The sequence below is a fragment of the Natator depressus genome, chromosome 3 (genome assembly GCF_965152275.1).
Source record: "Natator depressus isolate rNatDep1 chromosome 3, rNatDep2.hap1, whole genome shotgun sequence".
Lineage (NCBI taxonomy): Eukaryota > Metazoa > Chordata > Testudines > Cheloniidae > Natator > Natator depressus.
This window is the reverse complement of record NC_134236.1, coordinates 198046364-198064207: the sequence shown is the minus strand read 5'-3', so window position 1 is coordinate 198064207 and position 17844 is coordinate 198046364. Positions and strand designations below refer to the sequence as shown.

Sequence of the window (17844 nt, the reverse complement as noted above, 5' to 3'; positions counted from 1 at the left end):
TACAGCATAAGAAGTAATCCTCCTTAAATTTAGAATTTGCCAGGTCTAATGCTGTGAGGATACACCTCTGCTAATCCATGCTACATTATAGGAAGAGATTGCATCTAAAAGCCTGAGGTCTTGAAGCAAATTATTTTTGGTTTTAAAGCCAGTTGAAATGTTTTAATCACAGATTCTTATTTTGTATTTTCAGAAAAACGGCATATCAAATGGAGGTCTCTACAAAAGGCCGTTTAATGAACACTTTGAACAAGCACCAATGTATGTTGCTGTTTTGACTTATGTGGGTTTTGGCGTTGGAACAATATTTGGCTACCTGCGAGATTTTATGAGAGCCTGTGGACTAGAAAGATGTAGCCTTGCTGCAGAAAGAGAAGAACAGAAAGTATGTATGAAAAAAGTTAGTGTATTGTGTTAAGGGCTTTCCCTTCACCCTCTCCTGGTTCCTATCATGCAGACAGAAAGCAGAAGACCAGAAATCTGAAGTGCAAGCAATGAGATGTTTATTGGGGTTAATCAAGCAAGCATATCCATAGCTCTGTACGCTGCAGAGCCTTCCCTTCTCTGTTTTTCCCACTTCCTCCTTCTTAGCAGGCTTAATTATACCTGTAGCGCATGCCCCGGTCCCACCCCTTACAATTTATGGTCATGTCCCGTTTTGGAGGGTCGTGAGTCTGGGGGCTTTGGTACCAACTTTTTTGTGTCCCATGGGAAGGGTAAGGAGTGAGGTTGTGTTCTGGCCAAGGTCGGGCTTTTCTTTGGCTTTTAGTGTGTCTTATACCTCCCCTCCCCCAATCTCCTTGCCCGTTTCGACTGGTTGCTTGACCTTGCCTTGAGACAGGAGTCGAGGCAGTCTCCAAGTGTACGCTCATATATTAAACTCCTGGCATACCCAGTAGCTCTGTTTCTTATCTTTTCTCATTACACTAACAAATCCATCTGGCTGGCCTCTCCAGGAGCTGGATTTCCTCTTCTATCTGTCCAAAAAGAAATTTTGTTCGTAACAGCCCATAATAATAGAAGGAGAGGGGGTGGCAATTTGCAGGATCAAGAGCTTTATATTTGCTTGAAAGCTAAAATATGTCTTGAAAGAACAAAGCTCGGGCGTATGGTATTCTTTAGCATAGTAATCAACATTTTTAACCTAAGAGTATGTATTTTTAAAAGTTCTTAGCAAACTGCTATTTTAAGACCGTGACTTGTTCTCTTCCTATAAACACAGGAGATGGTAAATACAAATGAAGTTCACACATAGGTAGCCATCAAGCAGAAAATAAGCTGTGATGCCAAAATATAAAACTCTGATTTATAAGAATTGTTGGAAACTGGAGTGCTATTCCTGGATAATTCGGGGATTGCTGTCACCCTAAGTCTGTTATGCTAACACATGCATAAATGATACCCCCGCATAGTTTTGGGGAATACACTGGAGTACTGTTGATATACAGTGTACAATAATGACAATATTATGATACTATCCCCTTTTAAAACTGAGACCATTGTCGTGCTGCCTCTCGCTACTCCACAGAGAGTAGTTTGGCAGATTCCCATCCCAGGGTGTGTGTTTGCCCAGTAGATCATAAATTAGTCTGATTCTTCTGCTCCAGCTACAAAACAAAAACAGTTTGCCTTAGATGCATGCTTCGATCTCCTCTGGCAGGTCTGTTTTAAACTGACCATATCCATATCAAATACCAGTCTGTCTGATACTGATCCAGACAATTTAAAGCAGACCTGCCAGAGGAAGTGGAAGCATGAATGATCCCAAGCAGCTACAGATGATCAATTCATGCTTGATCCCTTAGATTCCCATGAGGGCACTATTTCTAACAATCTGAGCAGCTTTCAAATATGGGCCATATATTATCACAAATATTTCCTTCTTCACCTGTCCCCACCCCAAAATTACATTGTCTGAGGGCCAGGACTGACCATATTCATTTTTGGACTGGTGGCAGGTTTACCACTCAAAGCCTTGTGAATGATCAGGGCTAGAAATAAGTGAGGGATCCCCATGTTCCAACAAGACACCCAAGAATTGTTTCTTTCCCTGGTAGGCCCAAGATACGTGACCCTAAAGTCATGGCATTGTGATACACAGAAAAGCTATTTTATAATCATTAGTATGGATTTAAAATTGATTAGTTTATAATTTCCTTCTTCTTCTGAGCTCTCTGTAGTTTGAGTCAAGGGACCTGGAGCTACAGGAGGAAAGATACAGAAAAGCATACCAACTCCATTCAAAAAATCTGGAAGATGTTTCTGTCCCTAAAATGGGGGGTGGGTTTTGAGGGTTTTGGTTTTTTTTAAAAGCAGCATAAGCTACATAATGAAGTAGCAGGATATAAAGAGTTCATTATCACACTTTTGATATGTCCTCTGTGATTTGGCCACTTGTGAATAATGATGATCCTAAACATTTCAGTAAAATCTTTTTACCACACCATTGTGTATTCTGTTAATTCTAATATTTCATATGTATGTATTTGCTAACTAGTGTGACTGTGGTGCAACATATATATAACCCATGGTTAAGTATTTGTCAACCAAAGTCAACGCCCTACAAGAAGAAGGCATGTATAAACTGAGGTGGGAACTTCTAGTCTAGGCTGACAATATCAAAATAAATCATGGTAGGTTTTCAGGTTATACCTAATGAATCCATTTTCTTATGGATTATGATGTGCTTTTTATCCCATGTTTGCTAGAAGCTCTGCATTATAATGAACCTCTCTATTTTCAAAATAACTTTCACAGTGTGTATCTGGCATGACGTCTCCTCCTGGTATGAGCTTTCAGAATATTAGACCCTTTTGTGAGTTCTCTGCTACTAGGCTTGTATTACTACCAGTTTCTTAATGAATTAGTCTGCATTTTTAATTTAAATAAATAAAGTACATAAGATGGTGACTTCCCTAGAAATGTAACCCTGTATTTGTTTTCAAACCAGGATTTTGTGCCACTTTATCAAGATTTTGAGAACTTTTACACAAGAAACCTCTACATGAGAATACGAGATAATTGGAACCGTCCAATCTGCAGTGTCCCAGGGCCACAGTTTGACCTGATGGAACGTATTACAGATGATTTCAACTGGACATTTAGGTGGGTCAGGCTACAGGTAGCAACCAACAGTTTTTTAGCCAGGGAAGTAGAAAGCTATAATGGGAATATAAGTATGCAGAATGTAATTTCTCAAGTTGGAATATGGCAACAGAACAAAACTGGATGGGTAAATATTTATTTGTTTATTTATATATTGCCCCTTCTCTAAAATCTGCTTTAATTGTAGATTTACTGGTTTTACAAAAATAGTAGTTTTCTACTTCTGACCCATCTACAAAGGGCAAACAACAGCATTTAACACTTCATCCATTAACGTCAGTGGCTCTACACCAGCTGAAGATCGAGCACTGTGCTTCTAAACTGTTTGGATGGGCAGCATGGAAGGAGGCCAAATTATGTTGCAAATGGGCTTTTTTAAAAAAAAATTGCTTTAACCCAGGTAAAAACCTAAAAGAGATTTAAAGGCATTTATAACATAGTTTGGACCCATCCACACTGCTCAGCCAAACTCTCTTATAACCCAGTTTGGTTTAAGCCTTTCTTAAGCACAGTTGTAAAAATGATTGCTTGTGCTGTGTAGATTAGACTTCTGATTTACACACAAGGATCTGCACCAATTCTTTGGTATTGAATTCCAAGCCTGGAACTGAAGGCTTTATATACACTGAACTTCACTCTATTGAAATTGAGGTAGAAATGCACTATAGTGAAAACGAATGTAGTGTCTCTGTTTATACTATGGTTGCTGAAATATTTTGAAAAAGTAAGCACACGTATTAGAAAGATATTGGGTGTGTTGCAGCATGTGGGTTTTATGGATTATTTTTCAAATTATTGAAATTACATTGACATGTCTCCTTGTTCTTTTTTCCAATGAATAATGCATGGTTGTTCCTCTGGTATTGGCTCTCTTAATACAGCTTGATGGAAGCCATGCCTCTGATGGTCCAACAGAGTTGGGAAGCAGATAAGCATATGTCAAATGTACATTGTTCCTGCTAAACAATCCTAAAGGCAATTTTCATACAATATATACAGGCACTGTTTCACTCGACTCTGAAATGCAGTCACCTGTAGGATGGAATGTGGCAAACATTGTGTGGAAGCCAACAGTTCTTCTTCAAGTGATGGGCCCTGTGTGTATTCCACACGTGGTTGCACACGCAGTGTCTGTTGACCCGCACATGTGCGGTACATCTCCTCATGCTCCCAACTGAAGGTATATGGGGCTGTACCAGGCAATGCCACTCCATTTCCCTCTTACTGCCACATGGACTTAGTTGGAACCCTGATCCTCCTTTGCTCTTACCAGATGAGAGACTTGCCTTTCTCTACTGTAAATAATTTAGACTTAGTTTTACTCTATAGCTTAGTTAGGATAGTTAATATAGTAGATATAGTTGTAGTTTAGTAGAAGCACTCCCCAGTCAGGGCACTCAACCCCCCATCACTGATGGACTACGTCTAGGATCCCAGGCTTCAAGAACTGCGTCTCCTGCCCTCGTTCTTTTTCTATTAGTGATGGTGCCTATACTGCCTGGGAGAAGCACACATCTCAGCAAAGTGTACCATCTGTAAGTCCTTCCCGCCCAGAACCAGAAAGGCCTGTGAGCTCCATCTCTGCAAGTTCCTGATGGAAGAGGCGATGAGGCCCTGAATGCACTCAGATCCTGGCCAGGGAGACCCCCCTGTACAGCAGCTGCCACAACCCAGCAGTGCCTCTCCAAGCACAAGCCATGGTGTGTAACCGCCAACACTGAAAAGTAAGGACAAGTCCCACCATGAGAGAAAAAAACACTCTCACGGGCACAAGAGCAGATCCCTGCAGCGTACTTCTCATAAGAGATGTGTTCCCTCCTCAAGTTATGCCAGGTCGGGTAAGCTGTCACTCACTGACCCCACGGAAGCAGTGCCAACGACCCCACATCTGGAGGGTAAGACAAAGAAGAAGCAGGATCCATCAGTAATGCCAGTGACCTTGGTATCAGGACTCTTAGAGTGCGCGTCTACGAGTGCAGCTCCGAATACTCCGATGGTGCCACCTCGACATCACGCGGACAGAACAGGCCTGACTATGAAACCGGGTCCCTCCGTAGTCTCCATGGGCAACCTGAAGACACCCAGAATCTCTCCCACCAATTGATTCTTCAGCAGGAAACCGACTCCCTGCTCTACAAGGGTGTGAAAGAGGGCTTCCCCCCACAATCCCAAAGGAAAGGATTCTATTCATCATGTTTCCTCATCCCAAAAAAAGGCATAGGCCGGAGATCCATCCTGGACCTTCAACAGCTAAATTACATTCATCAGGAAGCTGAAATTCTGCATGATCATGTTGGCATCGATTTCCTCTGTCCACGAGGAAGCTTGGTTCACGGTTCTTGACATGAAAGATGCATACCTCCATGTAGACATCCATCTGTTCCACAGGCAGTTCCTTTGTTTCAAGGTGGGACATTGACACTTCCAGTTTTGTTTTCTTCCTTTCAGCATAGTGGGTACTGCAGATGGTTACAAAGGTATTCACGATCATAGTGGCTCAAATGAGACACCAGGGTACCACAGTATTCCCTTACCTGGACAATTTGCTCCTAGTGAGACAATGATGACAAGAAGTTGTCTCCATGACCCAATCTCTTCAAAGACTTTTGGCCTCCCTAGGAATCTGCATGAATGAAGACAAGTCCATTTTGTCACCTACACAGATTATAAGTTTTACAGAGATGAGACTGGACTCAGTTGCTGCATGGGCCTTCCTCCTGGCAGAAGGCTTTGCCACAGTGAGCTCCCTAAATGCTCACATCTGCCGCTAGCCCCGCACGACAGTCCACCAATGCCTCTCCTCTTGGGGCACATGGCAGCCTGTGCCTACATGATGCCCTTTGCAAGACTCCACATGCAGTGCCTACAGACTTGGCTCCTCCTGACCTACAAGCTGAACAGGGATCACATCGAATCCAGAGTCACTGTCCCCTTGGACATTCTGACCCCTCTTGCTTGGTGATCCAGTCCATCCAAGGTCATGAGTGAGACCCCCTTCAGCCCTCCCGCTCCGAAGGCCACCATCATGACGGACACCTCCTTTATGGGATGGGGTGCCCACCTGGACCACCAAACAATGCAGGACACGTGGACACCATGGGAAGCCAGGAAACACACAAATGTGCTGGAGCTCAGGGCAGTCTGCCTCACCTGCAAAGCCTTTCTTTCCCTCTTACATGCTCTCCACATACAAGTCTTTTCAGACAACATTGCCACGGTGGAATACATCAACAAACAAGGAGGGGCTGGATCTCGCTCCTTCTGCTCGGAGTTGGTCAGACTGTGGAACTGGTGCATCAGAAACCAGGTGACCTCAGAAGTTGCATATCTCCTGGGCTCCCAGAATTCCCTGTCAGACACACTGCTCAGGACTTTCCACATTGATCCCGAATGGGAACTACAGGACGCATTACTGACCAACCTCTACACATGGTGGGGTACCCCCAACTGGGATCTCTTTATGTCATATGTAAATTGGAAGCTCCCCCTGTATTGCTCCAGGGGCACTGTGGGAAGAGACTCTCAGGGCAATGCTCTCCTGCTCTCATGGATGGGCCACCTACAATATGCTTCTCCCCCATCCCCGCCCCCATTTCCCTGTTGCTTCAGGTTCCCAGGAGACTGCGTCGGGACAGAGCCACCATCATCCTCACAGCACCCTACCGTCCCTGACCGTTCTGGTTCACAGACCTCATGAAGCGCTCCACCCATGCATCAGTCAGGCTCCAGTTGTCCCCAGATCTTCTCACTCAAGATCAGGGCAGGTTCAAACATCCCCATCTGAGCACACTTCACCTCACACCCTTGTGTTTGGATGGGCGTCTGACATAGATCGTGCATGTTCCACGCCAGTGCAGCAGATCCTTAACCAGAGCAGAAAAGAATCAACCAAAACATGCTATCAAGCCAAGTGGTGTCACTTCCTGAAGTGGGCCTGCCGCCACCACCATTCACCAGACACAGTGACCATTCTGGTCATCCTAGATTACTTCCTTACCCTAAAAACACTGGGTTCAGCTCTCAGCTCTATCTATGTACATCTTGGCGGCCTTCCTTCCCCCAGTGGACAGATGCTCCATCTTTACATACCCAAGATGGTACAATTCATGAAAGGCCTGCTCAAAACCTTCCCACTGTTCACCAAACCCACACCTCAGAGGAACCTTAACCTCGTCCTCTCAGCCCTCATGAAACTACCTCTTGAACCTATGGCAACTTATACCATGGCCCGTTCTTTTCATAAAAGTGGCCAGGTTGTGTCCAAAGGATCAGTAAACTAGCAGCCATGACGGCTGGCCCTCCTGACACAGTATTCCATAAGGACAAAGTTTCCTTGAGACTACATCCCAAATTTCTCCCCAAGATTGTGTCAGAATTCCATCTGATTCCAACCAATCCATCCACTTGCCTGTGTTCTGCCCAAAACCACATGCCTCCCCTACAGACAAGAGACTACACTCCCTCGATGTCGTTCAGGCCCTGGCATTCTACCTACAAAGAACTAAACCCTTTCAAAAGTCTTCACCACTCTTCGTAGCCCTGGCAGAAAAAATCAAGGGGCCAAACCATATCCTCACAGAGAATCTCCAAGTGGGTCTCAGGTTGCATACTGGAATGCTACAAGATATCAAACCTCCCCTCTCCTGGGAGCATTACAGCTTACTCCCAGGGGCATTACAATTCTACATGGGCACAAGCCACTTCACAGGCTTGACAAAGCCCTGGCTGGGATGATTTAGTTGGGGATTGGTCCTGCTTTGAGCAGGGGGTTGGACTAGATGACCTCCTGAGGTCCCTTCCAACCCTGATATTCTATGATTCTATGATTAGCGGACGTTCTGTGGCAAGACATCTGCAAAGACACAGCATGGCATTCCATACACACATTCACAACGCACTATGCCCTGGATCATGCAGTAGCCACGAACAAGGCCGTGGGACGAGCTGTATTGCAAATGGCTCTGCCAGTAGCCTCCTTGCATCCATCACCACACTGATCACTGATTACAGGTCACCCACGTGTGAAATACACATAGGGACCATCACTCAAAGAAGAGGAGGAGGAGGTTACTTACTGTAACTGGAGGTTCTTTGAGATATGTGGTCCCTATCTCTGTTCCACTACTTGTTCTCCATCCCCTCTGCTTGGGACTTGACCACATTGCAGTACGAATAGGAGCGGGAGTGGTATTGACCTGCGCTGTCCCTTATACCTTTGGTCGGGAGGACAAGGAGGCATACTGTGCATGTGTGGGCCAACAGACATTGCTTGGAAAAACTTCAATTCAGCTACATGGCGCACGTGCACACCCGACATCTCAAAGAGCCTCCAGTTACAGTAAGTGACCTCCTCTGTTGACCCAGTGAAGTAGAAAACAATTGGAAACTATAAGTATACAGAATGTAATTTCCCAAGTTGGAATATGGCAATAAAACAAAACTTGATGGATAAATACTTATTTATTTATTGCCTTCTTCTTTAAAATCTGCTTTAATTGTAGGTTTACTGGAAGAACTATCAAGGATGTAATCAACATGGGTTCTTATAACTACCTCGGCTTTGCAGAAACAGATGCTAATGCTTTGAAAACAGTGGCAGATGAATTACAGAACTATGGGACAGGAGTATGCAGTACCAGGCAGGAAATGGGTAAGTGGAGTAAACTGCTAAATTGCTGCTATGGTTTCTATTGCTAGATGGGTTGTTCTGTTGTCACAGATGCTATGATGAAACTGGATATTTGTAAGATTCTATGCTTGTTAACTATTCCTTGCTTGGCTATTAAAAGGAATGTTAATTTCTTTTTAATATTATGTAATTGTTAAAAAGCTTGAGTAGATTTTTGTCCCATGTGCTAGCTTATCATCCAAGAAAGGTGCATCTGCCTCCATCTGAAAGCAACTCCAATTGCATTGCTATTCAGAAGCTCTTTCCCTGCCGGGCCAGCTGTGGAGAAATAGTCTTCTGGAACTCTTTTATGTATGATGCGGGTAGTGCAAAAATATAGAACTAAGGCATGCTAACCTTACCCATTTCTGCTGTCAGCTACTTCTGATTGCAAAGAGAGCCTGTAGTGTCTTTTCAAAGCTGTTTTGAGTAATTTTGGTAACTTGCATAACTTTACATGTTACAACTTGCAAGTCTCCAGAGTTTTTGGTTATCAGTTGTTGTTGTCTCCTCTGGAGATCTCTGTTAATGGTCATAGTTATCGTACTAAAAAGTTTGGACAGAAACCTGACTAGCAGTGTGTATTCATGGGAGCCTGAAATCTCTCGATCTGCTCAGTGTTCCTGCTGATTATGAAATGATCAGGAATTTTCTATCCGAATAATTTTCCAATGGAAAATGCCTTTTTTTTTCTTTTTTTTTTGCAAAAAATCAAAAACATTTGTGGGAAAATATCAATTTTTCTGACAAATTTCAATTTTCCACAAGGGTCTGACTGCAGGGGGAAAATGTGCTTGTTGGCGGCATTACTAGGCCCGTCCCTTCCCAAGCAATACTGCTTCTTGACGGGTTCCTCCTGCTACCCACCTGGTTTCAGATATCCAGTTCTGGAGTCTTTGGTTAGTATTTAAACAATCGCGTTTATTCTAGAAATGAAATCATAAACACTGTAACTCTGTTGGTTAGGCAGAGTCACAGTGGCAGAACCTAGCTAGCAGATAATGCCGAGCCAGATAATGCCAAAGAATTGGTAACAGTGTATACAATATATATATTAACAACTGATTAACAATTGACCAATCACTACAGAACATGATGGAGTTATTGACAGGTAAACAGTACCCTTCACATGAATCATAACCATAACAGGACTTTGAGACCTGTGCTTCTCCGACCAGGAGTCCCTTCTGCACATGTGCAGATACACAAAGGTCACACAGTGGACACCTTGATCGACAGCGCCTAGGCTGCACTCACTCTACTGTCCCTATACCAGGGATCGGCAACCTTTGGCACGTGGCCCATCAGGGAAATCTGCTGGCAGGTCTGGACGGTTTGTTTACCTGCAACGTCTGCAGGTTCGGCCGATCGCAGCTCCCACTGGCCACGGCTTGCCATACCAGGCCAATGGGAGCTGCAGGAAGCGGCGGCCAGCACAGTTAGTCTCTAAGGTGCCACAAGTACTCCTTTTCTTTTTGCAAATGATCAGGATGAGTCGAAAGAATAGTAAACATGGCAAGCGACCAGCTTGTCTTAATGGTGAAATCCTAGCGGATCTTAAACATAAAAAAGAAGCTTACAAGAAGTGGAAGGTTGGACATATGACCAGGGAAGAGTATAAAAATATTGCTCGGGCATGTAGGAAAGATATAAGGAGGGCCAAATCGCACCTGGAGCTGCAGCTAGCAAGAGATGTCAAGAGTAACAAGAAGGGTTTCTTCAGGTATGTTGGCAACAAGAAGAAAGCCAAGGAAAGTGTGGGCCCCTTACTGAATGAGGGAGGCAACCTAGTGACAGAGGATGTGGAAAAAGCTAATGTACTCAATGCTTTTTTTGCCTCTGTTTTCACTAACAAGGTCAGCTCCCAGACTGCTGCGCTGGGCATCACAGAATGGGGAAGAGATGGCCAGCCCTCTGTGGAGATAGAGGTGGTTAGGGACTATTTAGAAAAGCTGGACGTGCACAAGTCCATGGGGCCGGACGAGTTACATCCGAGAGTGCTGAAGGAATTGGCGGCTGTGATTGCAGAGCCCTTGGCCATTATCTTTGAAAACTCGTGGCGAACGGGGGAAGTCCCGGATGACTGGAAAAAGGCTAATGTAGTGCCAATCTTTAAAAAAGGGAAGAAGGAGGATCCTGGGAACTACAGGCCAGTCAGCCTCACCTCAGTCCCTGGAAAAATCATGGAGCAGGTCCTCAAAGAATCAATCCTGAAGCACTTACATGAGAGGAAAGTGATCAGGAACAGTCAGCATGGATTCACCAAGGGAAGGTCATGCCTGACTAATCTAATCGCCTTTTATGATGAGATTACTGGTTCTGTGGATGAAGGGAAAGCAGTGGATGTATTGTTTCTTGACTTTAGCAAAGCTTTTGACACGGTCTCCCACAGTATTCTTGTCAGCAAGTTAAGGAAGTATGGGCTAGATGAATGCACTATAAGGTGGGTAGAAAGCTGGCTAGATTGTCGGGCTCAACGGGTAGTGATAAATGGCTCCATGTCTAGTTGGCAGCCGGTGTCAAGTGGAGTGCCCCAGGGGTCGGTCCTGGGGCCGGTTTTGTTCAATATCTTCATAAATGATCTGGAGGATGGTGTGGATTGCACTCTCAGCAAATTTGCAGATGATACTAAACTGGGAGGAGTGGTAGATACGCTGGAGGGGAGGGATAGGATACAGAAGGACCTAGACAAATTGGAGGATTGGGCCAAAAGAAATCTGATGAGGTTCAATAAGGATAAGTGCAGGGTCCTGCACTTAGGATGGAAGAATCCAATGCACCGCTACAGACTAGGGACCGAATGGCTAGGCAGCAGTTCTGCAGAAAAGGACCTAGGGGTGACAGTGGACGAGAAGCTGGATATGAGTCAACAGTGTGCCCTTGTTGCCAAGAAGGCCAATGGCATTTTGGGATGTATAAGTAGGGGCATAGCGAGCAGATCGAGGGATGTGATCGTTCCCCTCTATTCGACACTGGTGAGGCCTCATCTGGAGTACTGTGTCCAGTTTTGGGCCCCACACTACAAGAAGGATGTGGATAAATTGGAGAGAGTCCAGCGAAGGGCAACAAAAATGATTAGGGGTCTAGAGCACATGACTTATGAAGAGAGGCTGAGGGAGCTGGGATTGTTTAGTCTGCAGAAGAGAAGAATGAGGGGGGATTTGATAGCTGCTTTCAACTACCTGAAAGGGGGTTCCAAAGAGGATGGCTCTAGACTGTTCTCAATGGTAGCAGATGACAGAACGAGGAGTAATGGTCTCAAGTTGCAATGGGGGAGGTTTAGATTGGATATTAGGAAAAACTTTTTCACTAAGAGGGTGGTGAAACACTGGAATGCGTTACCTACGGAGGTGGTAGAATCTCCTTCCTTAGAGGTTTTTAAGGTCAGGCTTGACAAAGCCCTGGCTGGGATGATTTAACTGGGAATTGGTCCTGCTTCGAGCAGGGGGTTGGACTAGATGACCTTCTGGGGTCCCTTCCAACCCTGATATTCTATGATTCTATGATTCTATGAAATACAGACTAACACGGCTGTTACTCTGAAACCTTTGATTTCTTTCCTGTTGGAAATGCTGATGGCTGGGAAGATGAGGCACTTGTTTTTATGGATTCTAGCTATTTTTAATAAGTAAGCATTAAAAGGGAACCCAGATCTCTTGCATTCATAATTTCCTCTAAAATGTACAGCCTTTCAGAGGGAGAGTTACAGTGAGCAGAAGGCGGAAATGGGTTAAAAAAGTAGGAAAAGGAGGTATAAGGATGGTTTTAGATCATTTGGTGTTATATCTGTAGTGCTGCTTTAACTCTGTGCTAGTTAATATTAAAGCAACTTTACAGAACTTGAATTATTTACTCACCCACTTGGGATGAGTAATATTTTTCATTTGACTTTTTGTGTGAAATAATTTTAATTTTTTTATCACCTTCATCATAATAAGGTTGGGCAAGAAGCTTTTTTTCAAAACGATTTATTTTGGTTGAACTTAAGTACTTGAAGTATTCATAAATTAAGGTATAATAGCTAACACTATAGACTCTTTATGGTCCCAGACCAGGAAAGCACGTAAGCATGTGTGTAAGTGTGAGCACAAATAGTGCCGTGGAAGTCACACACATGTGTAAGGTTTCAGATTAGCAGCCGTGTCAGTCTGTATCCGCAAAAAGAAAAGGAGTATTTGTGGCACCTTAGAGACTAACAAATTTATTTGAGCATAAGCTTTTGTGAGCTTATGCATCTGATGAAGTGAGCTGTAGCTCACGAAAGCTTACACTCAAATACATTTGTTAGTCTCTAAGGTGCCACAAGTCCTCCTGTTCTTTTTACACATGTATAAGTGCTTTGTACGTTCAGGGCCTTAATTAGTAAGTGCTCTTTCTAAGCACTGATAGGTCTGTGTATGAAAAGAATATTTCATTTCTTGGAGAAGTATAGTGAAGAGAGGGGAGAATGAAGAAGTAAAATGAATACAGTAGTTATTTTAAAAACAAATGCCAGATAAAAATCTATAATATAATAAAACCTTGGGCCTGAATCTGCACGTCCTTGTGTAGTGCAGAGTGCATGGTAGATATAAGATGCTCCTGAATCAGAATGCGAGTATTTTTCAGGTGCTTGGCTTTGGAAATAGATTAACGTGGAAATTTTAATGTTTCCATTTATATATTTAAAATTACATCTCCATTTTACAAAAGAGATTTGAATCAAGGCAGAATATTGCCAAAGACAATACTTAGGGCTTGTCTACACAATTAGACCATGGCAAGCAGGGGTGTGAATCTACCCCACACTAGCCTGCCACAATCTAACTGTCCCTGTCCACCCTGATGACATGAGTTAACAGTTTGTTAATGCGCTTTGAGCTAGTTCTGGTTCAAAGAGGATTAGATCAAAACACTCTCAGGGTATGTCTACACTACGAAATTAGGTCGAATTTATAGAAGTCGGGTTTTTAGAAATCGTTTTTATATAGTCGATTGTGTGTGTCCCCACACAAAATGCTCTAAGTGCATTAACTCGGCGGAGTGCTTCCACCGTACCGAGGCTAGCGTCGACTTCCGGAGTGTTGCACTGTGGGTAGCTATCCCACAGTTCCCGCAGTCTCCGCTGCCCATTGGAATTCTGGGTTGAGATCCCAATGCCTGATGGGGCAAAAAACATTGTCGCGGGTGGTTCTGGGTACATGTCGTCAGGCCCTCCCTCCCTCCCTCTGTGAAAGTAATGGCAGACAATCGTTTCGCACCTTTTTCCCTGAGTTACCTGTGCAGATACCATACCATGGCAAGCATGGAGCCCGCTCAGCTCACTGTCACCGTATGTCTCCTGAGTGCTGGCAGATGCGGTACTGCATTGCTACACAGCAGCAGCAACCCATTGCCTTGTGGCAGCAGACGGTGCAATAGGCCTGAAAACCATCCTCATCGTGTCCGAGGTGCTCCTGGCCACCTCGGTAAGGTCGGTCAGGAGCTCCTGGGCAGACATGGGCGCAGGGACTAAATTAAGAGTGACTCGATCAGGTCACTCTCTTTAGTCCTGCAGGCAGTCCTATTGTACTATCTTATGGTGAGCAGGTAGGAGATGAGGACGGCTAGCATTCCTATTGCACCATCTTCTGCCGAGCAGCCAGGAGATGTGGATGGTTTGCAGTCCTACTGCAGCGTCTGCTGCCAGCCAAAGATGTAAAAGATAGATGGAGAACAAGAAATAGACCAGATTTGTTTTGTATTCATTTGCTCCCCCCCCCCCGTGAAATCAACGGCTGACAATCGTTTTGATGAGGGCTGTCAGGGGCACCTTGAAAACTTTAATGGAGATTCCGTCCTGCCTGAAATAGCAGAGGGAGGGATAGCTTAGTAGGTTGAGCATTGGCCTGCTAAACCCAGGGTTTTGAGTTCAATCCTTGAGGGGGCCATTCTGTGTGACAGTTGTTTTTGTTTCTCCTTGGTGTAAAGCCACCCCCTTTGTTGATTTTAATTTCCTGTAAGCCAACCCTGTAAGCTATGTCGTCAGTCGCCCCTCCCTCCGTCACAGCAACGGCAGACAATCGTTCCGCACCTTTTTTCTGTGCAGATGCCATACCACGGCAAGCATGGAGCCCGCTCAGATCACTTTGGCAATTAGGAGCACATTAAACACCACTCGCATTATCCAGCAGTATATGCAGCACCAGAACCTGGCAAAGCGAAACCGGGTGAATAGGCGACGTCAGCGCAGTGATGAGAGTGATGAGGACATGGACACAGACTTCTCTCAAAGCACGGACCCTGGCAATGCGGGCATCGTGGTGCTAATGGGGCAGGTTCATGCGGTGGATCGCTGATTCTGGGCCCGGGAAATAAGCACAGACTGGTGGGACCACATAGTATTGCAGGTCTGGGACGATTCCCTGTAGCTGCGAAACTTTCGCATGCGTAAGGGCACTTTCATGGAACTTTGTGACTTGCTTTCCCCTGCCCTGAAGCGCATGAATACCAAGATGAGAGCAGCCCTCACAGTTGAGAAGCGAGTTGCAATAGCCCTGTGGAAGCTTGCAATGCCAGACAGCTACCGGTCAGTCGGGAATCAATTTGGAGTGGGCAAATCTGTGGGGGCTGCTGTGATGCAAGTAGCCCACGCAATCAAAGATCTGCTGATATCAAGGGTAGTGACCCTGGGAAATGTGCAGGTCATGGTGGATGGCTTTGCTGCAATGGGATTCCCTAACTGTGGTGGGGCCATAGACGGAATCCATATCCCTATCTTGGCACCGGAGCACCAAGCCGGCAAGTACATAAACCGCAAGGGGTACTTTTCAACAGTGCTGCAAGCTCTGGTGGATCACAAGGGATGTTTCACACCAACATCAACGTGGGATGGCCGGGAAAGGTACATGACGCTCGCATCTTCAGGAACTCTGGTCTGTTTCAAAAGCTGCAGGAAGGGACTTTATTCCCAGACCAGAAAATAACCATTGGCAATGTTGAAATGCCTATAGTTATCCTTGGGGACCCAGCCTACCCCTTAATGCCATGGCTTATGAAGCCATACACAGGCAGCCTGGACAGTAGTCAGGAGCTGTTCAACTACAGGCTGAGCAAGTGCAGAATGCTGGTAGAATGTGCATTAGGACGTTTAAAAGCACACTGGTGCAGTTTACTGACTCGGTTAGACCTCAGCGAAACCCACTGTTATTACTGCTTGCTGTGAACTCCACAATATCTGTGAGAGTAAGGGGGAGATGTTTATGGCGGGGTGGGAGGTTGAGGCAAATCGCCTGGCCGCTGGTTACGTGCAGCCAGACACCAGGGTGGTTAGAAGAGCACAGGAGGGCACGGTGCGCATCAGAGAAGCTTTGAAAACCAGTTTCATGACTGGCCAGGCTACAGTGTGAAAGTTCTATTTGTTTCTCCTTGATGAAACCCCCAACCCCTTGGTTCACTCTACTTCCCTGTAAGCTAACCACCCTCCCCTCCTCCCTTCGATCACTGCTTGCAGAGGCAATAAAGTCATTGTTGCTTCACATTCATGCATTCTTTATTAATTCATCACACAAATAGGGGGATAACTGTCAAGGTAGCCCGGGAGGGGTGGTGGAGGAGAGAAGCACCGGGAGGGGTGGTGGAGGAAGGAAGGACAAGGCCACACAGAACTTTAAAAGTTTAAAACTTAAAACTTATTCAATGCCAGCCTTCTGTTGCTTGGGCAATCCTCTGGGGTGGAGTGGCTGGAGGCCCCCCCACTGCGTTCTTGGGCGTCTGGGTTAGGAGGCTATGGAACTTGGGTAGGAGGGCGGTTGGTTACACAGGGGCTGTAGCAGCGGTCTGTGCTCCAGCTGCCTTTTCTGAAGTTCAGCCATATGCTGGAGCATATTAGTTTGATCCTCCAGCAGCCTCACCATTGAATCCTGCCTCCTCTCATCATGCTGCCTCCACCTTTCAGCTTCAGCCCTCTCTTCAGCCCGCCACTTACTCTCTTCAGTCCGCCACCTCTCCTCCCGGTCATTTTGTGCTTTCCTGCATTCTGACATTGTCTGCCTCCATGCATTCGTCTGTGCTCTGTCAGTGTGGGAGGACAGCATGAGCTCAGAGAACATTTCATCACGAGTGCGTTTTTTTCACCTTCTAATCTTCACTAGCCTCTGGGAAGGAGAAGATCCTGTGATCCTTGAAACACATGCAGGTGGTGGAGGAAAAAAAAAGGGACAGTGGTATTTAAAAAGACACATGTTATAGAACAATGGGTACACTCTTTCACGGTAAACCTTGCTGTTAACATTACATACCTAGCACATGTGCTTTCGTTACAAGGTCGCATTTTGCCTCCCCCCACCATGTGGCTAGCCCATCCCCCCTCCTCCCTCCCCGTGGCTAACAGCGGCGAACATTTCTGTTCAGCCACAGGCGAACAGCCCAGCAGGAATGGACACCTCTAAATGTCCCCGTAAGAAAAGCACCCTATTTCAACCAGGTGACCATGAATGATTTCACTCTCTTGAGGATAACACTGAGAGATAAAGAATGGATGTTGTTTGAACGCCAGCAAACATACACTGCAATGCTTTGTTCTACAATTATTCCTGAGTACGTGCTATTGGCCTGGAGTGGTAAAGTGTCCTACCATGGTGGACGGAATAAGGCTGCCCTCCCCAGAAACCTTTTGCAAAGGCTTTGGGAGTACATCCAGGAGAGCTGCGAATGCCAGGACAAATTAATCATTAAACATGCTTGCTTTTAAACCATGTATACTATTTTAAAAGGTACACTCACCAGAGGTCCCTTCTCCACCTGGCAGGTCCAGGAGGCAGCCTTGGGTGGGTTTGGGGGTACTGACTCCAGGTCCAGGGTGAGAAACAGTTCCTGGCTGTCGGGAAAACCGGTTTCTCCGCTTGCTTGCTGTGAGCTATCTACAACTTCATCATCATCATCTTCCTCGTCCCCAAAACCTGCTTCTGTGTTGCCTGCCTTTCCATTGAAGGAGTCAAACAAAACAGCTGGGGTAGTGGTGGCTGAACCCCCTAAAATGGCATGCAGCTCATCATAGAATCGGCATGTTTCGGGCTCTGACCCGGAGCAGCCGTTTGCCTCTCTGGTTTTCT

General features: G+C 45.4%; 1 protein-coding gene across 1 annotated transcript in view; it reads left to right on the top strand.

The window, feature by feature from the left end:
* Nucleotides 1-17844, top strand: part of SPTLC3 (serine palmitoyltransferase long chain base subunit 3) — a 133565-nt gene that overhangs the window by 47168 nt on the left and 68553 nt on the right. Inside the window, exons 2-4 of the mRNA XM_074947176.1 lie at nt 194-385; nt 2951-3105; nt 8607-8755. Coding sequence (XP_074803277.1) covers nt 194-385; nt 2951-3105; nt 8607-8755 — 496 coding nt within the window. The remainder of the gene's footprint in view (nt 1-193; nt 386-2950; nt 3106-8606; nt 8756-17844) is intronic.